Below are 25472 nucleotides of genomic sequence, written 5' to 3'. Positions count from 1 at the left end.
CAAAGAGGAAACAGGCCATCTAGCTTTCTTCAGCTGGATGTCCTCAGATGGGTTAGGATTACAACCCCCTAAATTCCAAGCCACGATAGCTAGTGGCTTTCTGGGAATTCCAGAAGCTGTGATCCCAACTTATTTGATAGGCATCTTAGGAGAGGCATCAATATATGAACAAAGATTTCTTCCATTCCATAATTTGGCAGGCCATGTCTGTATTAGTCTAGGACACACAGAATAGAACTTAAGCACCCAAATAAGCCCTGAGTAATAAGCAGATTCAACTGAGGAGTCTTTGGTGCTCTCTGAGCTTGGTTGCATTACTCGACCAGTTGGGTAATGAAACACCTGCAAGCAAACAACCAAGCTCAGAGAGCACCAAGGACTCCACAGTTCAGTCCTGAGCTACAGAGATTCCCTTCTATTAGATTCAGCTGAATCTCATAGAACCCCCAGTTCAGTCTTTACCTCAAGGTTGGCAATGAGACCAGATATATGGAGGAATGTTGGCAGCAGAGTTGATATGCATGAAATACATTTCCCCCATGTACCAAGAATGGGGAAGGGTGGCCCCCCATGAATTGTTGAACTACAGCCTCTGGCATCCTTTGCCATTGGCCATGTTTCAGCACCTGCAGGTTTCCCACACCACCTTACATACTTTATCCTTTTGCATATTCTATAAATAAATGCCCAGATATGGCTTACATGATTCAGGAATCACAGTCAGATGGAACTCAGGTTTTATTATAGGATATGGAGTCCTGTTGGGCTATTCTGGGAGGCAGAAAAATGGAGAGGCATTTTTTCATTGTCAAAAATTCACATGAACCTGAGCTGGAAACATATTTAAACTATGAAAAGAGGCAAGTTTTGAAATTGCACCATAATTAGACTCTCAGACTCAAGGCCCCTTTCCCTAAAGGAAAAACTAAGTATGTCTCCTTGGAGAGTTTAAATCCTGGCATGCCTGAGTGATATAAATGCTAGAAATGATTTAGCTGTTAGATTCAGGAGCAGGAACATTTTTGCATTAGAAAAACAGCTGCAGAATTTTTGCTTTAAAACAATAGATTGATTAGGGAAAATGAGAGAGAAATAATAAGCTTGATGAATTTCAATCGGCAGAAGCATCAGGATGTTTTATCTGATTATTGCAGATTTTCAATAATAATAATAATAATAATAGAATAATTTGCTTCTTTATCAATTGGAGCAACATACAGTATATAGCAAATACAGGTATGTGGTCTTTGGTGGGGGGAGTTGCAATTTTTTCACAACTTACTTTTCTGATTATTTTCATTATTAAAGTTATTTATATATCAAGTACATTTAAATTTCTGTAAGGTTATTCTACCATGAGGATGGTGATGATGATGCAATGTCAACAGGCAATTATAGGTCTTTGAAGGATATTTTTAGCATCATGCATATAATGAATTCCCAAACTATTCCTATTTCATATGTTATTTTTTTAAGCTTTATTAAAAAAAATTCAAGATATACATAAAAACTAAAAAAAAAAGTAAAGGTATTAATAATGTTACTTTTAAAATTGTACAGGAGTAATAAGGAGTTGGTAGGTTATTTTGTTTTAGCCTGCTTCACATGTTATGATGCAAGAGAAAGAGACAAAAACGGCAATCAGAATAAGGAGTGAGCTAAGCAGTCCCGTACAATGAAAGGCTATAGCTATTGTGATGTATAGGTTGGAGCGAGGGGGGGTGAGGAGAAACGTATTTCTCTTGGCGGGAGATGGGCAGTAATAGAAATGAGAATAATAAATAAATAAATATTAAAAACTTGCTTTGTGTGGGAAATGTGGGTAGAGAATAGTTTTTCTCCTTCTCTGGCAACGTCAGAACTCAGAGTCATCCATTAAAATTAATGCGAGGAACCCAAGACCTATGGGGGGAAGAATGACTTTATACAATACATACAGTTGTCAGATCTGCTGCCACCAGAAGTGGTGATGGCCACTTAGCTAATTTTAAAAGAAGCGCTGGAGCTGTCCTGGCTTAAGCAAAAAACCACACTGAGACAAGAAAGTAGTCTGTAGTGCTTATTGACTGCTCTAGAAGACAGAAAATCCTACCAAACTGAAGGAGCGTGGGAAACCCAGACAGATAAACCCCAAAACTCAAGGTGGATCTGCTCTGAGTTTCTTTGAAGGACAGTTCAAAGCCTCTAAAGTACACATGCGTTTTCCCCCCTGGATAGGGCCTCCCTCCTGCTCACCATCTGTACTCATGACAGGAGCCCTTGTTAGAGGATGTGCTCCTGAGCATCAGCAGAGTCCTAAAAGAATGCTGTGTAATTCTATAGCACAGCATCCCATTAAAAAGAATAAAGTGTCCATAATGTAGCTGTTTTGCATGCAGAGCATAGGCTTAGCCCTGGTATCAAGGAATGCTAACTGACATTAATGATTATTTGCAGTAAAAAAATTAAGAAATACAGGAGGATAGAAAAGTCTCACATCTTCCTAAACAATATCTAGAAGAGTGTGAGACACGCTCACACTTACTTGAACACAAAGTCTCCTTTAGCTAATAAGAGTCCAGGTAAGGACAGGCCCGCAACTAGGGTCTGTGTCACCCAGGGCAAACATGGATTCTGTGCTCATTTTGGCACCCCCCCCCAGCACTCATTTTGGCGCCCCCCCAGCACGGTGCCCAGGGCACATGCCCTGGTTGCCCCCCACCCCAGTTGCAGCCCTGGATAAGGAACAGAGGGAGAGAAAACATCTGATGACCCTTTCCTTCATCTCTCTCTCTCTTTCTTCATTTGCACTAACAGCTCACAGGTGCAAAGAGATAGTGTAATCTCCATCCAGGGGAGGCTGAGCTGTTCCTGGACACTTACCTTGATGCGTGTTTGTTGCTTCAGGAGTCACCGGTGACCAGCTGGAACTTCTACCTTGAGTATTAGCTGCTAGGGAAGGTAGCAAAGTGGGCTATTACCCTGGTGTCCATGCTTCTGACTGGCCTGAGTGTGACCCTGAATGCTGGGCTGGATGGGTTCCTGGGCTGATCCATATGGCTCTTCCTTATATCTTCCTATGTACATTTGAGAAAGAATTTCCTTCCTTCCTTCCACTTTCTCCCACCCTCCCTCTCAACAGAGGATCTCAAAGAACCAATTATTCTCTGATAGCCAGAGCTACACAGTTCCATTATCAAACAAAATATGCTGTTTTGTAATATTTAAGGCCTGAATTCTTGTTTTGTAGAAAATTTGAATAGGAGTTTGTTTGTCCCGTCCTGAGTTTTGGCAGACTGCAGTTCCCTTGTATGCTTATAAAGGTTTAGCAGGACCAAAACTCTTGACCATATTCATTGCACATTAGCTTGTAAGTTGTCTAAACAGTTCGATGCAATCCAAAGGATTCATTTCCCCACCTCCCTATTTTACTTATACTAAGTCAGCCATATTGAGCTAACGTGTGATTGCTCTTTTATTAAGTACTGGTTTGTTTTACAAATGGAAATTTGCTTCAGCAAATTTTTATGATCTGCAATTAAATCTGAAATCAGATTCAGATCTCTATGTCTTAATATTTTAACACAGTATGTACACAAAATAGCTTGAATTCCCAACTGGCATTCATAGCATTAACACTGTATATTTTCTATGCAATCAGGAAATGTTAACTACAGTGATCAAGTAAACAGAAGCAGAAGTTCACCTGAACTCTCTTTCAAATCTTGGAAATTCCAGAGAGATTGAGCTTACAGTACTGCCAGGGCAGAAAGAAGCAGAGTGAGGTATATGTCTGAATAGCTTACAGGATAGAAAGCCATAGTCCTGTTCCAAAGTTCATCTATGCGCTAAATATTGAGTGAAAGAGTTTGCTGATCCTGTCCTTCTCTTTTCACCCTTATATCCTGTTTGCAGTTGTGATGTAAAGTAGAAAAGGTGAGCCATTCAGATGGATGTGGTTAGAACTTTCCTCTTTTTTGTGTGTGTGCATCTGTGTGTATTTAACACAAATGTGTTAGGTTTGTCAGAACTTTAATAACAATTTTCATAACTTTCTGAGAAAATGGCAAGAAACCAGCGCAGGTGTTCAACTAGCACACTGTTCAATTTAGCAAAGGAGGTGGAGGGGCCTGAGAATTTGACCAAAAGGATTTGGATGCCCTGAGATCACAGGTTCTCCTTCCTATCCTATTACATGGAAACAGGTCATGGGCCCATCCCAGAGTGACCAGGTCTAAAACCTGCTCTGCCATCACCTGCTCACACAATTCCAACTGCATTGAGGAAAGATGAATGTCAGAACAGGACTTGTGAATGTAAATAGGAGCATTAAATGAGGAAGCTTGGACTCTATCTGCGTGGAGTCCATTCCTAACAGGTAAAATTATTATTATTATTATTATTATTAATTAAATTTATACCCTGCCCATCTCACTATAAAAGCGACTCTGGGTGGTTTACAAATAGAAAAATCATGAAAACCATTATAAAACTACAAAACAATGCAGGAAGGTAAAGAAGAAAAACTAGAAGTCCTATTGATCAACTATTCAAAGGAAGGACCTAAGACTGAGCTCACTGACTCTTTGGGCAGAATATTAGCATTTTAAGAAGGAGGTCCCTATGAACTGTATGTGGGTGTGGGTGACAAATAATATTCTTCTTACATACATGGTGCTGGCTGCCTAGTAAGCAGAGCAGACAAGCTAAAGCTGCCAGATGAACCTGGAAGGGAAGGAGACAGATAACAAAACCCAGGTTGTTGCCTTTTCTGTGGTGTGAAGAGAGTCAATATATGGGTACAATAAAGGGCATTGTTTATGTTAGAACAGTTTTTTCAAACTTGTTAACTTCAAGATGTGTGGACTTCAACTCCCAGAATTCCCCAGCCAGCATGAAAAACACTGTGTTAGAAGGTGGTAGTATCAGTGGAAAGGGTGGGCTTGGGTCTCTTTGAAGACCAGAATAGAGAGGTGCTATGCCAGCCCATAGGAAGGTCACCCCACGTTGTTATCAGATCCTGTCTGTGTGCCTTCGAGTCAGTGTTGACTCCTAGCGACTACCTGGACAAGTCCCTGCAGTTTTCTTGGCAAGACTTTGGAATTGGTTTGCCCTTGCCTCCTCCTTCCTAGGGCTGAGTGAGAGGGACTGGCCCAAGGTCACCCAGCTGGCTTTGTGCCTAAGGCAGAACTAGAACTCACCATCTCCTGGTTTTTAGCCTGGTGACTTGACCACTATGCTAAACTGGCTCTCTATTAGATCACTACACTCATGCAATAAACATTGTGTTATAATTTATGCTGTTTTTGTAATTCTTATGTAATTCTTATCCTCCCAGAGTTGGTAAGTTGGTGAGACTTGGGACTTTTCTTTGGAATATATATATATATATAATTAATTGATTGAATATATATAATTAATTACAGTAATACAAACTAATACAAACTAAACTCAGAGAGAGATAGGAAAGTAAAAAGAGAGGATAAAAAGTGCAAATAAAACAAAAGACAGAAAGAAGGAAAGAAAGAAAGAAAGAAAGAAAGAAAAGAAAGGAAGGAAGGAAGGAAGGAAGGAAGGAAGGAAGGAAAGAAGGAAAGAATGAGATAAAGAAAAAAGAAAAGAAATATATAATGAAGTGACTTCCAAGGTTGTGAGCTTGGTGATTGATTGCTTCATCTCCTGGTGCTCAAACTTGTGGAAAAGCGCTGTCCTGTGGTCTCCTCATGAGGAGCAGCTGCCTGGAGCACATGTGGGCATTCTCCTGTCCTCTCCTTGTCTGGAGAGGTTCCAAATAACCAGTTTACTCACTGGTTCTTCGGTCTGTGCTGCAGTTGTCGGCTCTGCTCTCCCAGAGACATGTTTAGCTCACCATGCCTCCACCGGAGGTCCCCAGCCTTGGGACTTTCCTGTGTTGCTATGGTGAGGGGTCCAGTGATGACTGTAGCTGCACATGCCAATAAAAGACACTTCCTTGCATCTATCTCCAAACACTTTGGGTCCTTGTTTGAGTGGGCATTGAGTGGGCACTATCCACACAAGCAAAATTGGAAGCATACTCTACTAGCAGATGCAAGTTTTCTCTGATTGTCTTTTGTTTTAAAGTACTTTTGGGGACGATTCTATAAATAGTGTAAAAAGAATCCCATCGGGATTTGAGAAGAATTTGCATGGAGAATATCTTTAGTAAAGTCCATTTTGTTTCTAAGATTACATTGCATCGTATACGTACGCATGTGTGCATGGGTACATATATGTGTGTATTTATTGGTCTATTTCCAATGCAACTGGTGTTGTGTGAGCACACACTACAACAATGCACAGAGGTGTAATTGTAGAAGAACAGGCAACGCTTGCTAATTCCACGAACACTGAATATCCCTACAGACAGCTTCTCCATTTAAAGTGTTTCATGGAAGGATTATCCCATCACTGGGGATGCACTTATTCATAATTTGCAGCTGTACAGCACTGAAAAATAAGCTCCTCCCCAGTCTAACCATGGCTATATCTGCACATTTTTCCTCCAGCAATGACTCCACGTGGTGCGAAACAGCTTCTACGGTTTTCAAACTATTGTCATGGCAGGGATAATAACTGACAAAAAGCTGATTTGAGAATTATACCCAAAGGGCTGGAACAGGAATAACTTGTACATAAAAATGGTTTGTAAAAAAAAATATGGAATATTAAAGGAGAAGTAGAATCAGGAGAGCAGGTTGAGGAGCATGTTGTGTGCTCAATTAGTGGACCAAATATTACAGGTTTCAGTGTAAATGAATTGGTCTTTGAAGTCTGGGGTGTCAAAATAAGTGGAAGGAGGCACTGAAGGGAACATGAAGGATGGCAAATAATCACTGAACGTAGGAAGAGAGAGAAGAAAGATGGCAGAGACCAAAGGACATGAAATAAATGGCAGTGGGAGATGAGATGCCCAATTTCATTTATTCTACACTTCTAGTTTTCTATAATTTAATTTACCAGGTTCTTCAAATACAAACCTACCTATATTATTGCATGCACAGAGCTGTGACCATAAAGAAGTAGTGGCCCTGGATTTAAACTGGATATTTTCTCATGCATTACCACTTCTATTCTCATAAACAATCTTTTTAAATCTTCCGATAAATTCAGATACATGAAAACGGAATGGAGGAGAAGAATACCTCATCATGGAAAGAGTTTATTCTACTTGGACTTCAGCATCAAAAATCACCCACAATTTTTCTTGTTGCCATTGGCTTCATGTTCTTTGTTGCGCTTATTGGAAACTACCTCCTTCTCTTCGTAATTCATGCTGACTCTAGTCTCCAGACTCCCATGTATTTTTTTCTCAGACAATTAGCTTTATTGGACCTCTGCCAAGTTCTCTCAATCATTCCACAAGTGCTGGTCAGTTTTGTAACCAAGAGGTATACCATTTCACTCTACAGATGCATTGTTCAGATCTCTATAACTTTGGTTTTAGGAGGCGCAGAATGCCTCATCCTGGCAACCATGTCATATGACAGGTACGTGGCCATCTGCAAACCTCTGCAATATCCCGTGCTCATGAGGAGAAGCGTCTGTCATATGATGTCAGTGGGGACCTGGTTTTGGTCTACTGTACAGGCACTGACCTGCTCCCTTTATGTCTTGCCCCTTCCCTACTGCAAGTCCAATGTGATTAACCATTACATGTGTGATTATCCAGCCCTTATTCAACTGTCTTGCTCAGATAATTCTGCTTTTGAAAGAACAATCCATGTTGGAAATTTCCTGGTACTTCTCATTCCCATCTCAATCATCCTCAGTTCCTACATTGCTATCCTTCTCCAAGTCCTGAGGATACGATCTTCTGAAAGGAGCCACAAGGCGTTGGCAACCTGTTTCTCTCATCTCTGCGTGGTGGGGTTCTTCTATGGAGCAGCCATTCTGACCTACATGACATCAATATCCTCTTATTCTGTTGAAAGGTCCGTGGTTAATACAGTGTTTACGACCATCGTCCCCGCCACAATGAATCCTTTCATATACAGCTTGAGGAACCAAGATGTCTTGGCAGCACTCAAGAAATTATTTGGAAAATACAAACAGTGTAAATGATTTTACGGGCAGTAACTATAGGTTGGTCTACCAAGACAAATTCAGATGAACGTATTTGTGAGTGTAGACATTCATTTTGCCTGAACTTATTTGAATTCTATTGCTAATTAAAATTGTAATGAAATTGTAAAAACCTGGCCTTCTTAGTCAGCCAAGCTGACTCAAATGAGCTCATTGGCTCAAATTGGATTTTTAAAAAAGATGGTATTACCACCACCGTAGTAATGAACAATAATTATTTGTGAATCAATCCAATTTCAAGTGGAATTCCACATCCATCTACACCTCCAAGCCACCTCCACTTCTCCACAGAAACCTTTCTCCCATCTGCTGATCCTCTAACCTCACTTACTATTATTGATTAGAGGTGGCAAGTAGAATGAAGGAGGGAAAAACGGGTTCCCTCCTCAATTCTTGCATAGTATATACAACATGCTCCTTTGCATATTTGCCCAGAAAACAGTCCTTACCTTTACTACACCACACACTTTTGGGATGATTTCACAGCAACCTTTGAGAGTCCAGGGATTATAGTAGAGATGGGCCACATTTTTTTCTGCTGAAAATGCATTTCTCTTTGGAGTAATCAAGCAGTGGTCACTTATGAATTAGGTTCAAGCAAGCAATGGGTGTGCATAGATAAAGTAGCTAGAGCATGAGGGAATGTTGACCCTCAATGAAGCCCTACGTAATATTTTCACCAGCTTGCTCACTTCCACTAGTTCTAGCTTCTTCCATACATGCAAATATGCATCACTGATATTCATGAACTTCTGCCTTTTATGTTTTCCTTAATTACTTGAAAGCATTTTCAAAAATAACACATTTTTCTCTATGCAAAAGTGATTTGCTGGACTAACAAATTTATAAAGTAAAAAAAAAATCACAGAATTGGAAGGGACATCAGAGGGCATCTTGTACATGGTTCAATCCTCTGCTCGTTGCAGGATGTGGAAGTGGGTTGATGAGTTTTATGGTCAAGTTTATGATCAAGTCCAATTTGAAACTGACAGAAAATGCAAGCAAGATGTGCTGCTTGTGATTGGAGACTGGAATGCCAAAACTGGAAACATGAAAAAGGAAAATGTAGTTGGATTGTATGGCTTAGGAAACTGAAATTGAGGAGGAGACTGACTCATACATTTCGGCCCCTCCAAATGATTTCTTCATAGCTCTGTCTTCAAACACCCAAAATAACAGCTCCATACATGGACATCACCAAAAAGAGTATATAGAAATCCACTTAATTATATCATTGCTAATAGGAGATGGAGGAGCCAAGTTGTAGGATCACAGACATGGCCAGGTGCTGACTGTGGAACAGATCATGAACTGCTCATGTACAAGTTCCAAGTTAAGCTAAAGAAGAAGTGGAAGCCAGTCAGTTCCCGTGATTTGACCTCGAGCATAAAGCCACTATTTTCATGAAGAACATCAGGAATCGCTTTGAAGTCCTGAACCTCACTGACAGAGAACCAGAGGAGTTATAGAATAAACTTAAAGAAGCCATTAAGAATGAGTGTAAAAAAAAGACTGCCAAAAATGAAGAAACAGAAGAACGCAAACTGGATTTCAGAACAAACCATGGCAATTACCAAGAAGAGAAGCCAAAACCAAGAAAGACACAAATCTCAGAAAGGAACAAACAAGAAGCAGTATTACAACATCTGTAAAGACGCTGAAGAAACAGACATGGAAAAACAAGGAAAGTCTTCCAAATGATCTCTGAACTTTGAAGGTTTTGAAGGAATACCCATTGAAATATGGCAAGCAACAGAAGAGGAATCAGTCAAGGTTCTAACCAAGCTATATCAGAAAAGCTAGAGAACCACACAGTGGCCAACAGATTGGAAGTGGTCAATCTACATTCCAAAACCAAAAAAGGAGACTTAACAGAGCATTCAAACTATTGTACAATATCCTTAACTTCACATGCTAGCAAAATAATGTTTAGGATCATCCAATGCAGATTAGACTACTATATGAAAAGGGAAATGCTAGATGTTCAAGCTGGTTTTAGAAAAGGCCAAGGAACCCAAGACATTATTGTTGATGCACACTGGATAATTGAGAAAGCCAAAGAATATCAAAAATAAATCAACGTATACTTCATTCAAGGCCTTCAATTGTGTTGACCATGTCAACTGTGGAAAGTCCTTTGGAAAATGAGAATCCCAGAACATCTCATTGTCATCATGTAAAATCTATACACAGGAAGGAAGTCATAGTTTTCACAGTCATAGAACAGGGTGAAACAGACTGACTCCATGTTGACAAAGGAGTGCAACAAAGCTGTACACGCTTCGCTTATTTATTCAACCTATTTGCTAAATATATACTAAGGGAAGCTGGATTGGAAGAAGATGAGTGTGGTTTAAATTTGGAGGAAGAAACACAATAACTTGCACTATGTTGATGACACTAACCTGATAGCTGAAAATGCAAAGGATCTGCAAGCTCTAGTAATAAAAGTCAAGGAGCACAGGGAAAAAATGGGACTAAAATTAAATATAAAGAAGAACAAACTAATGACAATAGGTTCAAAAATCAGTCTTAGATTTGACAATAAAGACACTGAAGTGGCGGATAGCTTCTGCCTTTTAGGATCAATAATCAACAATAAAGAAACAGGAAGTCAAGAAATATACCACAGACTAGCAACCATTGAAGGCCTTGGAAAAATTATTCAAATGCCATGATATGTCTAAACCTACATGTCTATACCTACAAAGATCAGAATAGTGCAAGCCATGGTATTCCCTGTGACACTCAATGGAAACAAAAGTTGGATTCTGGAGAAGCAGGACTGATGCCTCTGAACTTTGGTGTTGGAGAAGACTCCTGAGAATACTGTGGACAGCCAAGAAAGCAAACATATTGATCATTGAACAAATCCACCCAGAATTCTCACTAAAGGCACACATTACCAGGTTCAAATTATCCCACTTCAGACACATTATGCAAAGACCTAGGTCTATGGATAAGTCTCTAATGCTGGGAAAGGGGGAAAGAAATAGAAGAAGAGAATGACCAGCTTCAAGGTAGATGGAGTCAGTCCATCTGGCAATGGGGACACCATTGGAAGAGCTGAAAGACCAGTTTAGGGACAGATCATCATGGAGAAAATCTATGTGGTCACTAAGAGTCAACAATGACTTGATGGCACATGATCAATTGATCATTCTAAAATGATCATTCATTGATCATGAATCAATCATTCATTCTAAAATGTTTATCTCAAGGGTGTCTAGATTTTTTAAAATCTTCTCCTTCTCCAAAGTGTTAGCCGGTCCTCCTGCTTTTCTGCCATCCACAGATTTAATCATCATCCCCTCAATTCCTTTTATCCAGTCATTAAAAAAAGTTTTGAACAGCACAAGGCCCAGGACAGAGTCCTCTGGCACTCCACTTAATATTACTCTCCAAGCCAACGTGGAGCCATTTATGAGTACTGTCTGAGTATGTTCATTCAACCAATTATGAATCCATGCCACAGTTGTAGCCCATGTTTGATCACTTTATTCATATGAGAATTGATCAATTGCTTTCTGTTCATTTCTTGTATTCCTAATAGCTAAGAGAATTCAAATCCTCTTTTTGATATTCAGATGAAGTAGATCTCCATTCTTAATTATTGTATTGATTATGTGATAATTGATTGCAAATTCCAGTAAGGTCTTGAAAAGAGAAGAGTTTTCAAGATATGAGAAGAGTCTCTGCCTGTGCAGCTGCTTTTTATGCTAAATTAGCTCAGTTAATTCATTCCTGTATATAAGTGCAGATCCAGGTTGGTCTTGCTTCAATACAATCTATGTGATTTGTCTACTGACAAACATTCCTGTGCCAGGCTGTACAGGCCAGGAAGGGAGACCCAAGGAAGAGAATCATAGATCTGGAAGAGGACATTGGGGCTGTTACATCCATTGTCCTGAAACGAAATTTCAGCACTCCCAGCAGATGCTGTCCCACCTGTGCCTGACAACAGCCAGGAATGAAACCAATACCTCTCTAGGAAACTGATTAGTTCCCTTAACCCAGTCCTTGTTACTAACATTTTTCCATTAAAGGTGCCCATTCAGTCATGACAGATGGCTTTGTAACATGAAAAAGTAGTCATGAAATAACTGATATTCCCAGTCAGGGGGAAAAAGAGGTAGGATGGGAGGAGTGGAGAGTAGAGAGGGAAAGATCAAACTTGGCAGGGAGGAGAGAATGAAAGAGAGAAAGAGAAGAAAGGCTATTTAACCCCTCTTAAAATGCTTTGCTGCTCTGAGTGCATAGAACTTGGCTAGATTACTGCAGTGTTGGTGGCCACAAGGTCTCAGGATTCGAACCCAGCTTCACCAGCCCTCAGCATAGTGGCCAAAGTCTGAGACCAGCAGTCCTGCATTGCCAGTTATGGCTGAGGTTGATTGCCAACACTGATTGCCAACAGCCTTTAAACACTGTTTCATTATTTCTTGAAAAACAAAAGAAAAAATAGGCAGTACAAAGTCTGAGACATACTGAAGAAATGAAGATGGTGGCTACTCCTTGGGCCTTGCAAAGTCTGCTTGAATGGGCTTGCCATGGTGACATAGGTCAAAGAGAAAGTCATCTTAGAAACGTCCTCTTACCAGAGGACTGTCTAGAAAACTCTTCTACAGTATTTATCATTCCCATAGCACAGATGGAGCCTGAGAATGAGAGATGGGAAGGCATGGATGGCTTCAGGGCTCATAATGCAGCCACCTTTTAGAAGTTAAGTAAGAACTGTATTATTAGCAGCTGGATGAAGGACCAAGTGGAACACTGTCATCTTTTATGACGGAAGAACAGTAGTTCAGTACCATGCAGACCTTTGAGGCAGCAACCTCGTCAGGCACCATAAGATAAACATGTTCCATGGTACCGATGCGAAAATTTAAATTATACAAAATCACCCAAGGCTTTGATGAGCTCATCAGACCTCAGGTTAGAACAGTTTTGGTGATATCCTGAGTGTTTTTTTAACACTGATAACACTTTTAATTTAATTCTAGTATTTATGCAAATAGTACTAGGATTCTTGCAGGAAACTTGGCTATTGCATTATTTGACGTGGGAAAGCTAGATATAGAAAATTTGGGCAATGTTCAGTAGCAATGAAAGAAAAGCAATTAAAATATACAGTAAATATCCAAAATATAGTAGAAATACATTATGCTATTAGGCAATGGATATGATATGATGTATATGTATATGTATATGTATATGTATATATGTGTGTGTATGTATGTATATATGTATATCCTGCAGGCATGAACAGCATACACTGAACAGCACAACCAAGTGGCTGGCACTGTGTACATCAGATGACCTCTGATGTCCCTTCCAATTCTATGATTTTTTTTTTTACTTTATAAATTTGTTAGTTCAGCAAATCACTTTTGCATAGAGCAAAATGTGTTATTTTTGAAAATGCTTTCACTGTGTATGGGCTAGAGACCCTCCCAAGTCCAGATGGGAGATTCCACAGAAGGTCATGGAGAATGACAGGGCTAAGATCCTGTGGGACTTCCAGGTCCAGGCGGACAGGCAGGTACTGGCCAATCAGCCAGACATCTTGGTAGTAGACAAGGACCAGAAGACAGTGGTGGTGATAGATGTAGCAGTGTCAAGTGACAGCACCATCAGGAAGAAGGAGCATGAGAAGCTGGAGAAGGACCAGGGCCTGAAGGAGGAACTAGAGAGGATGTGGAAAGTGAAGGCCAAAGTGGTCCCAGTGGTGGTGGGAGCCCTTAGGGCTGTGACTCCCAAGCTGGGAGAGTGGCTCCAGCAGGTCCCAGGAGCAACATCAGAGATCTCTGTCCAGAAGAGTGCAGTGCTAGGAACAGCTGAGATCCTGCGCAGAACCCTCAAACTCCCAGGCCTCTGGCAGAGGACCCAAGGCTGAGGAAGACACTCACCACCCATAGGGTTGGGAAGGGAATTTTTTCTTCTTCTTTAGTGTGTTCAAAGTACCTCACATACATTACTGTAGTAGTCCTTATAATAACTCTATATAGTAAGAAGCCATCTTTATTATCCCAAAAAATTCAAATACAGGGCTTTTGTTGTTTATTCGTTTAGTCGCTTCCGACTCTTCGTGACTTCATGGACCAGCCCACGCCAGAGCTTCCTGTCGGTCGTCAGCACCCCCAGCTCCCCCAGGGACGAGTCCGTCACCTCTAGAATATCATCCATCCATCTTGCCCTTGGTCGGCCCCTCTTCCTTTTGCCTTCCACTCTCCCTAGCATCAGCATCTTCTCCAGGGTGTCCTGTCTTCTCATTATGTGGCCAAAGTATTTCAGTTTTGCCTTTAATATCATTCCCTCAAGTGAGCAGTCTGGCTTTATTTCCTGGAGGATGGACTGGTTGGATCTTCTTGCAGTCCAAGGCACTCTCAGAATTTTCCTCCAACACCACAGTTCAAAAGCATCGATCTTCCTTCGCTCAGCCTTCCTTATGGTCCAGCTCTCGCAGCCATAGGTTACTACGGGGAACACCATTGCTTTAACTACGCGGACCTTTGTTGTCAGTGTGATGTCTCTGCTCTTAACTATTTTATCGAGATTTGTCATTGCTCTTCTTCCAAGGATTAAGCGTCTTCTGATTTCCTGACTGCAGTCAGCATCTGCAGTAATCTTTGCACCTAGGAATACAAAGTCTTTCACTGCTTCTACATTTTCTCCCTGTATTTGCCAGTTATCAATCAAGCTGGTTGCCATAATCTTGGTTTTTTTGAGGTTTAGCTGCAAACCAGCTTTTGCACTTTCTTCTTTCACCTTCATCATAAGGCTCCTCAGTTCCTCTTCACTTTCAGCCATCAAAGTGGTATCATCTGCATATCTGAGATTGTTAATGTTTCTTCCAGAGATTTTAACTCCAGCCTTGGATTCCTCAAGGCCAGCTTGTCGCATGATGTGTTCTGCATACAAGTTGAATAGGTAGGGTGAGAGTATACAGCCCTGCCGTACTCCTTTCCCAATCTTAAACCAGTCTGTTGTTCCGTGGTCTGTTCTTACTGTTGCTACTTGGTCGTTATACAGATTCTTCAGGAGGCATACAAGATGACTTGGTATCCCCATACCACTAAGAACTTGCCACAATTTGTTATGGTCCACACAGTCAAAGGCTTTAGAATAGTCAATAAAACAGAAATAGATGTTTTTCTGAAACTCCCTGGCTTTTTCCATTATCCAGCGGATATTGGCAATTTGGTCTCTAGTTCCTCTGCCTTTTCTAAACCCAGCTTGTACATCTGGCAATTCTCGCTCCATGAATTGCTGAAGTCTACCTTGCAGGATCTTGAGCATTACCTTACTGGCATGTGAAATGAGTGCCACTGTTCGATAGTTTGAACATTCTTTAGTGTTTCCCTTTTTTGGTATGGGGATATAAGTTGATTTTTTCCAGTCTGATGGCCATTCTTGTGTTTTCCAAATTTGCTGGCATATAGCATGCATTACCTTGACAGCATCATCTTGCAAGATTTTGAACAGTTCAGCTGGGATGCCGTCGTCTCCTGTTGCCTTGTTATTAGCAATGCTTCTTAAGGCCCACTCAACCTCACTCTTCAGGATGTCTGGCTCTAGCTCACCGACCACACTGTCAAAGCTATCCCCGATATTGTTATCCTTCCTATACAGGTCTTCTGTATATTCTTGCCACCTCTTCTTGATCTCTTCTTCTTCTGTTAGGTCCTTGCCATCTTTGTTTTTGATCATACCCATTTTTGCCTGGAATTTACCTCCAATGTTTCTAATTTTCTGGAAGAGGTCTCTTGTCCTTCCTATTCTATTGTCTTCTTCCACTTCTGCGCATTGCTTGTTTAAAAATAATTCCTTATCTCTTCTGGCTAACCTCTGGAATTTTGCATTTAATTGGGCATATCTCCCCCTATCACTGTTGCCTTTTGCTTTCCTTCTTTCTTGGGCTACTTCTAGTGTCTCAGCAGACAGCCATTTTGCCTTCTTGGTTTTCTCTTTCTTTGGGATGTATTTTGTTGCCGCCTCCTGAACAATGCTGCCAACTTCTGTCCATAGTTCTTCCGGGACCCTATCTACTAAGTCCAGTCCCTTAAATCGATTCTTCACCTCCACTGCATATTCCTTAGGAATATTAGTGAGCTCATATCTAGCTGATCTGTGGGTCTTCCCTAATCTCTTTAGTCTGATCCTAAATTGTGCAAGAAGAAGTTCATGATCTGAACTACAGTCAGCTCCAGGCCTTGTTTTTACCGACTGTACAGATGTCCGCCACCTTTGGCTGCAAAGGATGTAATCAATCTGATTTCGGTGTTGTCCATCTGGTGAAGTCCATATATAAAGCCGTCTCTTAGGTTGTTGGAAGAGAGTGTTTGTTATGCAGAGTGAATTGTCTTGGCAAAATTCTATCAGCCTGTGTCCTGCTTCGTTTTGTTCTCCCAGGCCATACTTACCTGTAATTCGAGGTGTCATTTGGCTGCCCACCTTAGCATTCCAGTCTCCTGTGATGAAAATAACATCTCTTTTAGGCGTGTTGTCCAGTAGGTGCTGCAGATCCTCATAGAACTGCTCTACTTCAGCTTCTTCAGCATTTGTGGTTGGGGCGTATATTTGGATCACTGTGATGTTAGATGGCTTGCCCTGAATTCGAATTGAGATCATTCTGTCATTTTTTGGGTTGTATCCAAGCACTGCTTTAGCCACTTTACTATTAATTATGAAGGCTACTCCATTTCTTCTGTGGTCCTCTTGTCCGCAGTAGTAGATCTGGTGGTCATTTGATGTGAAGTGGCCCATTCCAGTCCATTTCAGTTCACTGACGCCCAGAATGTCTATCTTTAATCTTGTCATCTCACCAATAACCACATCCAATTTGCCCTGGCTCATAGATCTTACATTCCAGGTTCCGATGGTGTGTTGATCCTTAGAACATCGGATTCGCCGTTCACCACCAGCACCGTCGGCCGCTAGCCGTCCTTTCGGCTTTGAGCTAGCTGCGTCATCATGTCTGGGGCTAGTTGAGCTCATCCTCTGTTCCTCCCCAGTAGCATTTTGACCATCTTCCAACCTGGGGGTCTCATCTTCCGATGGTATACCGACATATCTCTGGTTGTACTGATCCATTTAGTTTTCACGGCAAGAATACTGAGGTGGGTTGCCATTACCTTCCCCAGGGATCGCATTTAGTCTGACCTCTCTGTCATGACCTTCCCGTCTTGGGTGGCCCTTCACGGTTTAGCTCATGGCATCATTGAGGTGCTCAAGCTCCAGCACCACGACAAGGTAACGATCCTTTGCTGAAGAAATACAGGGCTAGAATAAAGAAATATCTGAAAGCAACCAAATAACTCTCATATGAGGCAAAAGAAATGAAAAAGTGACCAGCCAATAAAGTCATTATATTACACAGCTATCTTTTCCAGTACTTTTATCCATTTCAAATTGCAATTAATATTAAAAGATATTTAGAACATTGTTTTGATGACATTTTTCATTATAGATTCTAGAAATGGCCAGTAGGACCCCAAAGAAGCATACCTGTTAACTTCTTTTTCCCACACCCTCATTCATCGCAATTGACGTACATTTTGCAAAGAGTTTCCTCAGGGCCGCCAAGACATCCTGGTTCCTCAGGCTGTAGATGAAAGGGTTCATCATGGCAGGAACGATGGTAGTAAAAAGAGAATTTATCATGGCCTTTTGTGCTGAATAGGAAGAGATGGGTGTCATGTAGGTCAAAATGGCTGCTCCATAGAAGAAGCCCACCACACACAAGTGAGACAAACAAGTCCCTAAGGCCTTGTGGCTCCTTTCAGAGGAACGCAGCCTCAGGACTTGCAGGAGAATGGCCACATAGGAAGCAAAGATGACTGAGATAGGGATAAGAAAGACTAGGAAAGTTCCAAGATATACTGATCTTTCAAATGCAGAATTGTCAGAACAAGACAGCTGTATGAGGGCTGTATACTCACAAGCAATATGGCTAATCACATTGGACCTGCAGTAGGGAAGAGGCAGGACATAAAGAGAACAGTTCAATGCCTGCACAGAAGACCAAAACCAGGCCGCTACTGATACGATGTTGCAGATTTTGTTCCTCATAAGGTTTGGATACTGTAAAGGCCTACAAACAGCCACATACCTGTCATAGGACATGGCTGCAAGGATCAGGCACTCTGATCCTCCCATTAGTAGGGTGACAAAAATCTGAAAAACACATCGGTAAAGTGAAATAGTATATCTTTGGCTTACAAAATGGACTATCATTTGAGGAACAATTGAGAGAATTTGACAAAGGTCCATAAAAGCTAACTGGCTGAGGAAATAATACATTGGTGTCTGAAGACTGGAGCTCATTTTAATTAAAAACAGAAGAAGGCTGTTTCCAACTAGAGCAATAACAAACATGAAGAGGATCAAACCAAGAAAAACCATGGGTGACTTTTGATGCTGAAGTCCAACAAGAACAAATTCCATCCAAGACGTTGTGTTTTCCTTCGTCATTCCTCCTTTATTTGTCTGGTTTTTATGTAAAGATTCAAGAAGAGAATATGGTGCACTAGAATGTATTCAAAATTTAGGTTAACTCACCAATATTATGAGTGGGAAAAATAAAATGCAGAAATAAAATACCTCTAGAATGGTTTCTTTGCTTATATTATTTATTACTATAAATTATTACTATAAATATATAATAATTTATTATTATGTATATTATTAGTGTTTTCCATTGTGGGGGGATCCCCTGTCCAGTTGAGCATAGCATTGATTGACATCAACATCTTTTTAAGGTCACATCTTCCAGATGTCTTTGGACTTCCACACAAAATTCCCAAGCAACCTGGAATTATGGAAGGCACCCTTTTTGGGAAGTCTGGTTTATATGAATATAGCCCATGCTCAAACTGTAGAAGTGGACTATTTGGAGTCAAAGGACAAGCTTGGAGACAATCCAAGCTCCTCAATTTCAGGAGAAGGATATTTTTCCTCTCTCGCAGTTTTCTGCTGCAGGGCAGCAGAACATCTGAATGCTTCATCCATGCACTCAAAGTCTTATTCTGCCTCTACAGTGCCCCCAGCCCAGGTTTCCAGATGTTTGGGACTGCAGTACTCATGCTACTTATAATCCCTACCAAGTGCAGCCAAGCTTTTTCAGCACTTAGTCTTCATGGATGCAGAGGCAAACTTTCCCAGGTAGAAATCGATATCCATTAATTAGAAGTAATGTATATAATAAAAAAGGTGATCCTAAAGGCTTAATGCTCATGATTCCTACTGAAAATGTCCAGCCTAAGGACAACAATGAAAGTTGGTGATGCCAATGTTCTGAAAAAAATAGGGCTTAGCCATGAAAGCATGCTGGTGACAATTTTAGGTATTAACTATAGACAAATAAGTGAGTTAATGACATGTTGCACAAACCTTTTAATAACCATTTCCTGAATAATCTAAACAAAGAAATAGGCATTAGGTGAAGAACAACAAAAGGCTATGTACTACTTATGGCTTTTGTGACTTTAAGCACCCATACTAGAGGGGCAAACCACAGTAGTTGTTCCCTGAGCTCGTTGGACGAAGCTCATATGAAATAAAAAGGCAATATTCACAGACAGTGGCTCTGATAGGCACACTTTGGCTATTTCTCCATACCCCACTAATGATCTATAGCATCACCATTCTAGGAGGAGAGCCATGTTAGTCTATGGTAGCAAAAAACCTGGAGGAGTGGGGCAGCATCTTTTCTGACTGACTAATTTCTCATTAAAAGGCATAAGCTTTCGTGAGCTGCACTTGACTTCATCAGTGCATGAAGCCGGTAGACTAGTATATAATCCTACATGACTCTAGCCGCTCTGCGCATCTGATGAACTGAACTGCAAGCTCTCTCACAAAAGCAGATGCCTTTTAATAACATCGCCCAGCCACTGCTGAAGTTACATAGAGCCTGCCCTCATTCGTGCTATTTTGGATAAGGGTGGACAGATGACTCTAAAAGGGGCTGTCAGTCCCTAACGGGAAAATGACCTACCTAGGCTCTACAGGAGAATGCCCACATCCAGAGGAAAGCGCCACTCTCGATTCGAGCCACTTTATGATTCTTATAACTGACAGGGCAGCTTTAGCCTAGAGTCTTTAATGTCTCTAAGCAGAGGAAAATATTTGTGTTATAAATAATCCATGTATCATACTGGAAAACACTTGATGCTGTGTAACAAAAAGATCTACCCCATCAGATAAGCCAAAAGACTTGCTTATCTGACCATCAGGGGAAAAATGTAGAAATTGATGAGACGCATGGGGCCGTGTAGACTACGTGGATGGATCTCCCTTTCTCTGTGTATCTCTGTGTATCCATGCACATGGAAGATGGGGATCTCACTCTGTGGCTTCTAGCATCACCTTCCCAACCATTCTGGAAGAGGGAACATCCACAATGCCCTTCTCCGTTCTCCTAGCACAATTCCTCCCCGGAATCAGATGTTCCTTGCAGATAGAAGGACACCCCTCCAAGTACATAGAAAGAAGATTTTTGATCCCACCCCACCATCATAGATAGACTGGCAATCAGACAGGCAGGCTACACTGTTGTGCAGATCTATACAGCTATAATATATTAATGTTGTTATCAATGCACAATAAAATGAAAATATAATGAAGATACAATGGTCACATACCTGTATCTACTGCATGTATATTTGCAAAAGCAAGTAGAAAAGAAACATATTTTTAAAGGCAGCCAATATATACATTCTGAAGATGCTGAAAAGCTCCTGCTGCTTGAATTAATTTTTCTTCATGGATTCTATCTCACCCTCCTAAAATACTGAATATGATTTACCTAGAAATTTACCTAATGCATAGTTGCTTTACATTTAAAAAGGACTTTGTGTTTTGAAATTCTTCATTATATGTTTCGAAATCTGTTTTAACATACAGTGATCAGTATTCACAGCTCAACAATAGCAAATATTAACAACCACTATTTGATCAGAAGTCAACTGCAAATGTAATTCAAAAGCTATAAGAAAGCATCTTTCCTGGAAAACAACATTTCCTAATCCACAGGTATGCTGTTATCATGGCAAAAATCTTCATTTAAATCTCCAGACATATTAGTTGCCAAGTCTTTAAAAAGTGCCTTGTAACTTGGCTAAGTCTAAACCAGAAATGACACTTTCATAACATTGATTTCCCAGTTTTTAAAGTCTCCAAGGATAAATTATGTCACAACTTTACCTTTGAGGCTTCCAGATCTCTATTATGGAGCAGTTTCAAAAATGGAAAGTTGAATATCATTCTGTTTGAACAGGTTCTCATGTTTCCTACAATTTCCTTCAGTCAATTCCTGCCAATTTCCCTTTTTCCTACACACAGACACACACAGGCAAAGAGTTTTCAAAACTCAAGGATAGTTTCTCCCTTTATTTTGAAAAAAAAAAGTGTTGTAGAGCACTTAGATTTTTTTTCCTTTTTACCTGTTCAATTGTGTCTGATTCTTAGAGACTGCCTGGACAAGTCCCTGCAGTTTTCTTAGCAAGGCTTTTCAGAAGTGGTTTGCCATTGTCTTCTTCCTAGAGCTGATCAAGGGGGACTGGCCCAAGGTCACCCAGCTGGCTTCGTACCTACAGTAAGGAGGGACTAGAACTCACCATCTCCCGGTTTCTAGCCTGGCACCTTAACCACTTCACCAAACTGGCCCTCACATGCACTTAGACATTAGATACCAAACAAAAATACTAAATTTGTACTAATCATCTTCTATAAATGTTATTCTAAAGTCAGGACTGAAAATGGGAGGGAAAATGCTGCCTGCTTGTTTCATTAAGTTAACTTTTAATATTATAATATTTTGTCAGTTCTGAACCCAGTTCATGGCCATAGGATTGGAGAATTACTTATTTGGGAATCTTCACAAGTACAATTCTAAACACTTTTGCTTAAAAAATCTTTTAATTCCATTTAATTGAATATATCTGGATAATTACAGAACACTAACAGAAAAATCAGGAACATTCTATCAAACCAGAAGCATGAGATCGTTTCTGTAGAATATTTGTAGATTAGCGTCTTATCAAACTTGTAAGGTTCAATTTCTACCTGCTGTAGCAAAGTCACAGTAGGCAGTAATATTTATTTATTTATTTATATTCTATCCCGCCTTTATTATTTTTATAAATAAGGTGGTGAACATACCTAATACTCCTTCTTCCTCCTATTTTCCCCACAACAACAACCCTGTGAGTTGAGTTGGGCTGAGAGAGAGGGACTGGCCCAAGGTCACCCAGCCGGCTTGCATGCCTGAGGCGGGACTAGAACTCTCATACCACACCTGATTGGCTCTTGGGCTGAGAAGGAGTGACTGGCCCAAGGTCACCCAGCTGGCGTTCATGCCTCAGGTGGGACTAGAACTCTCAGTCTCCTGGTTTCTAGCTTGTTGTCTTAACCACTAGACCAAACTGGCTTGGAAAGTGTGGTAGAATTTCTATAGAATGAGGTGGCTCTCTGGATGTGAGACCTCAAATCTGCACCTAACTTTGTGGCAGCCCCTTTGGACCCTCTGGAGAACATGGGGCACAGTATATGCTCCACTATGCTATGCAGTGACCTAGGTTCTGCATTCTGGAAGGCAAAACAACCATTAAAATCAATTTCTATTGCCTAAGGCTCAATAATATAAGCATTCAGAAACCATTTGCTGAGGGTGCTGAACAACATCTTAGATATGGCATTGCTTATGTTGAATTTTCTCAGGATTTGAAGAAGGCATAGAAAAATGTTTGTCAACTCTCAGTAAAGATCAAGAAAAGTTAGAGCTATGTAGTAGCGTGTGTTTACTCAACCCGCTCCTTTCCTGGCTGATTCAATTGGCCAGGATGATTGTCCCCAGGGTTAAGGGAGATGATCAGTGCCTCCTTGTTGATGGGATGTGCTACACTTGCTTAAAGGAAGGGGTTGAAAGACTTGTATTGAAGAGATTTTTCCTTGACCAGGTCATCTATGTCATTACAGGCCAATCAAAAACATTCAAGTTATGGATGGGATGACTGAGAAAATGGTGGCCTTGCAACTCCAGTTGCAGTTGTATAATACTGACTGGGGCTCATTTCAATCAAGCATTTATGTAGCTATAGTAATAAGACTGCTTTGGTTACTCTTGTGGTAGTAGATGACCTACAACTAGAAACTAGATAGGGTTAGCCATATTATTTTTCTGGACTTCTTAGCCACTTTTGATGCCACTAGTCATGGTATCTTTTAGGAACATGGGACTGAGTCTCTGGGCCATTGATTTTCAATGATTCCAGACTTCTGGAGTCCTCGTTGCTCTCTGAGTTTGGTTGTTTGCTTGCAGACATTTCATTACCCAATTAGCTAACATCATCAGTGCTAGCAAGTGTGGGGTTTGCTCCCTGTTTATATAGCATAGCTTGCCCTGCCCATGTTGGTGAGGCTGTGGTTTTCTCCTTGTTAGTTCCTTGATTAGGGTATTGTTTTCTGCTTGATTGTTTGTCTGGTGTTAATCCCTGCTTATCTGGTATTGGTTGTTGGAGATGATGTGTTCTGGTCTTTTTGTTTTCTTCGTAGCTTTTTTATTGTCTCTTTTGAATGGTGTGTAACTGGGGTTTATCTCCATGTGTCTATTGATGGCTTGAGTGCCAAGCTTTTGAGTGCCAAGCTTCCAGGAATTCCCTAGCATTTTTGGATTTGGCTTGGTCTAGGAGGCTCCCAGTTTCCCAGTTGAAACTATGGTTGAGTCTGTCCATGTGCTATGAGATGAAGGAGTTTTCATCGTGTCTTCTGACTGCCGGTTGGTGTTCATGGATGCCCTCTGCTGGTCTTCTGCCTGTCTGTCCTGCATAGTGGCTCTTACAGTCCTTGCAGCATCTGTTGTAGATGACTCCTGCTTTTTTTCTTCTTGGGCTACTGGGTCTTTTGGTTTGCTTAAGATGCTCTGGAGGGCTTTGGTGGCTTTGAGTGCTACGGTGATGCTGTGTGGTTGTAACTGTCTGTTGCTGGTTTCTGAGATGTTTCTGATGTATGGCAGTGTTCTCCTTTTCATGGCTTGGGTTGGTCCTGCTGGAGTGGGCTGAGCGGTCAGGCACTTTCCGATAAAGTTGCACCTCCATTTTGCAGGAAGATGCTGCGTAGGCAGTCCGTTTCCTTTTTCTGGTGTTCCAGGTTGCCGCAGTGCATTTGTGCTCATCTGAATAATGTTCTTACACAGCCCCTCTTGTGGGAAGTTGGGTTGTTACTTTGGTAATGGAGCCCTTGGCTGGTGTGGCTTGTTTTTTGATAGACTTGCCATCGTTTCCTCTGCTAATGAGGGTATCCAGGAAGGGGAGTGTGCTGTTGTTTTCTTCTTCCCTTGTGAATTCTATTCCTTGGAAGATGTTGTTGATTGGTTCATGTGACTTTTCTAGTTGTTCCTTTTTTTATTATGACGAAGGTGTCGTCTACATACCGGATCCATACTTTTTGTTGTATGTGTGGAGTGCTATAGTTTCTGGACACAGCATTACGGTCTCTGCTCTGAGTCCTGAGAGTGGTGATCCCATGGATGTTCCTCTGAGTATATCTGAGAATCAAACTAGAAGTAGTGAAGCGAGGCTGATGAGGTCCATGATTCTGAGCTTTCGGATCTTAGTGTATTTGGCTAGATCAGGTGAATTGTGTAGTACTGCTGCCATGGATTCTTTTGCTAGTTCTGCATCTATGAACATGAAGTGCTGCAACGTTGAATGAAACCATAACATTCATTCTCCTCTGTGAGACGTCCAAGCTTTTTTCTAAGCTCTTTGGCTATGTTGTATTTTTGGGTGCCTGGTAATGATACAATTGGACAAAGAGGTTCGTTGGACTGCCCATCTCTCAGTAATGGCGGCCATGATCTTATGCTGCCCTGTCTCTACCACTATCACTCCAACTCCAAATACAGCTCACACACACACCAGTCAGAGACAGTTTGTTATGGCTTCACTCTACCAGTTCTGTTGCACATGAACAGCCTCCAGAGTGCCTCTCGTAGATGGTCTTCTTCTTGTTATCCAACCATTTCCAACAATCCTTCCTTTCATTCTTCACACCTCTCCATGACACACCAACCAACTCCCCTCTCTTCTAAAATACTTTCCCTTAACTCTAACTGGAACTTCCTCAGCCCACCAGCTCACACAACTTCAAGAAAGCTTCTCAGTTACACATTATTAATTCTACCTCTCACACATGAGGGAGGGAGGGAAGGAAATCTCAGGTTCCATGGAGAAAAATATCTAATCTCAAGGCATTATTTTGGTGTGGTAATGGCAAGTGGAGAAACCTCCATGATATCCCATACTATATGTTGGCCTGTGGTTCTGTGATTTTAATGCCAGTCACCTCCTTTTTTTCTCCATTCTCAACTTTGTTTAGCAAAGACTTTTAGA

At 41.0% G+C, this 25472-nt stretch overlaps 2 protein-coding genes across 2 annotated transcripts; one reads left to right on the top strand and one right to left on the bottom strand.

The window, feature by feature from the left end:
• The first annotated feature begins 7473 nt into the window (after positions 1-7473).
• On the top strand, positions 7474-8061 carry LOC134489935 (olfactory receptor 2Z1-like). The gene has a single exon (XM_063292812.1). The coding sequence runs from the start codon at positions 7474-7476 to the stop codon at positions 8059-8061; it is 588 nt and encodes a 195-aa protein (XP_063148882.1).
• A 9528-nt stretch (positions 8062-17589) lies between these two features.
• On the bottom strand, positions 17590-18204 carry LOC134489934 (olfactory receptor 2T27-like). The gene has a single exon (XM_063292811.1). The coding sequence runs from the start codon at positions 18202-18204 to the stop codon at positions 17590-17592; it is 615 nt and encodes a 204-aa protein (XP_063148881.1).
• Between the last annotated feature and the right edge of the window lie 7268 nt (positions 18205-25472).

Source organism: Candoia aspera, chromosome 2 (assembly GCF_035149785.1).
Source record: "Candoia aspera isolate rCanAsp1 chromosome 2, rCanAsp1.hap2, whole genome shotgun sequence".
NCBI lineage: Eukaryota > Metazoa > Chordata > Lepidosauria > Squamata > Boidae > Candoia > Candoia aspera.
The sequence above is the reverse complement of the archived record's forward strand: the minus strand, read 5'-3'. Positions and strand labels throughout refer to the sequence as shown.